General features: G+C 36.9%; 1 protein-coding gene across 1 annotated transcript in view; it reads right to left on the bottom strand.

Annotated features, from left to right (window-relative positions):
- Positions 1 to 2170, bottom strand: part of f (forked) — a gene marked incomplete in the record, with an annotated part of 203433 nt that overhangs the window by 90643 nt on the left and 110620 nt on the right. Inside the window, 1 exon segment of the mRNA XM_067049240.1 lies at positions 1414 to 1524. Coding sequence (XP_066905341.1) covers positions 1414 to 1524 — 111 coding nt within the window.

The raw sequence follows: 2170 nt of genomic DNA on the forward strand, positions 1-2170 counted from the left end.
CTAGTGCTAATTATTGAATGGAACTGATCAGTCTAATACTAATTATAAGAAAAGAGACAGAATGAAGCCTCTGTCGGACAATATCAGTCCATATCAGCCAGTATTAGACTATATTAGTCAATATCAGACATTATTAGCCAATATTCTACTAAAAATAGTAAAATAATGCCTAGTTACATAATTATAAGCAGGAAAGATGAAAAGTTTCTAAAATATATCTTCTTTCTTAATTAATAAATTAATTACTAACACAGTTGGGGTGATGTCAATAATATTAGTAAACTAAGAGATGGATTCTCATTTAAGGGATAATAGATTCCTATATCCATAAATCCCACCTGACAGATTCCTATATCCATATATCCCACCTGACAGATTCCTATATCCATATATCCCACCTGACAGATTCCTATATCCATATATCCCACCTGACAGATTCCTATATCCATATGTCCCACCTGACAGATAATAGATTCCTATATCCATATATCCCACCTAACAGTTTCCTATATTCATATATCCCACCTAACAGATAATAGATTCCTATATCCGTATATCCCACCTAACAGATAATAGATTCCTATATCCATATATCCCACCTAACAGATAATAGATTCCTATATCCATATATCCCACCTGACAGATTCCTCTTAGATAGAACTAGTAACGCAGGACAGTCTGAAAGATTATTTGTGATGGTTACAAATCATCGCTCCCCTAACTATTCTAAAGGCGGGATCCGGTAGTTTGACCGTACTGCAAATGCTCTATTTTTAAATTTAAAAAAGAAATCAAGGCAATCCAAACAATTAATAATGTATCATTCATTCTAGCCGAAAACATTCAAAGGGAAAAAATCCAAATATATTTTTTAAATACTATGCAGAAGCTACGAAATGTTCTGAAAATAGACTTCACTCTCCCTAGACTTTGCTTCTATTACAAAAGCCGTACTTAAATTAGGCATCCCGGCCGTATGTTTGCTTTCAACGGAGGCAAGTACTTAAATACAGCCTATACTTCCTCTCCAAAAACTCTTGTAAACCCTCAATTTTCCAAAACCTTTTCCAAACCCTCAATCCCTGTAACATTTTCACCCCTCATCACCCACTTACCTCCTTACTCCCAGCCACCTCCTCCCTCCCACCCATCTTCTCCATCCCATTTAGTATACCTAGACCTTATTCTAACCTTCCCGATTCTTACTCATTGGTTAGATCCTTCTAGGTAACGGGATTTCACCTGATCGGTCACCAAGTACTAAAAGTTATCCATCGAAGGTACTTTTTCGTGTCTTACGTTTTTAATCTTAGTGCTAAAAATGATTGGAGGTATAGAACATTGAAACCGATGCTGAGACAATAGGACATATATAATTACTTCTCTATTGACTTTAATAAAATATAAACTTACTCTGTTACTGGGATCCGATACCCTGCAAGTGCAGCCGTGAAACCTGCCGTATATCCTTGCTTCCTCTGAGTAATCCGGAGAGGTACCATGCTGAACCAGGACGTTGAGGCACTGAAATGTAAGGTTAACTGTAATATATATAAGTATAAGGTACAAACAAGTGTAATGTTTTTAATTCTGCCACTGACATTTTTCACCATTTTTGTTAACAAACTCACTAGAAACGCAGCTTTTATTGGCATGTTGGTGAGAATCAGCCTGTTCGACCACTATCTTACAGAAGAGCAAAATATATTATAAGTTGTTTTCTTTTAAATATGATTGTGTTTAATAGAATATTATCCTAATATCTATTTGTCAACTAATAGCTATTCGAATTCTAGGCTCCTCTTCGAATTACTGGTGAGCTAAATCATTGACATCAGTATGTCAGAACAGTTTATTTTCCTAGACTCCATTTGGGTCTGAGTAGTGTCTGGGAGTAGTAGTTCCATTTGGATCTGAGTAGTGTCTGGGAATTGTACCCCATTTGGGTCTGAGTAGTGTCTGGGAGTAGTAGTTCCATTTGGGTCTGAGAAGTGTCTGGGAATTGTAGTCTATCTGGGAGTAGTAGTTCCATTTGGATCTGAGTAGTGTCTGGGAATTGTACCCCATTTGGGTCTGAGTAGTGTCTGGGAGTAGTAGTTCCATTTGGGTCTGAGAAGTGTCTGGGAATTGTAGTCTATTTGGGTCTGAGTAGTGTCTGGGAATTGTAGTC

Source organism: Halyomorpha halys, unplaced genomic scaffold (assembly GCF_000696795.3).
Source record: "Halyomorpha halys isolate HHAL.00 unplaced genomic scaffold, Hhal_1.1 Scaffold229.1, whole genome shotgun sequence".
Classification (NCBI taxonomy): Eukaryota; Metazoa; Arthropoda; class Insecta; order Hemiptera; family Pentatomidae; genus Halyomorpha; species Halyomorpha halys.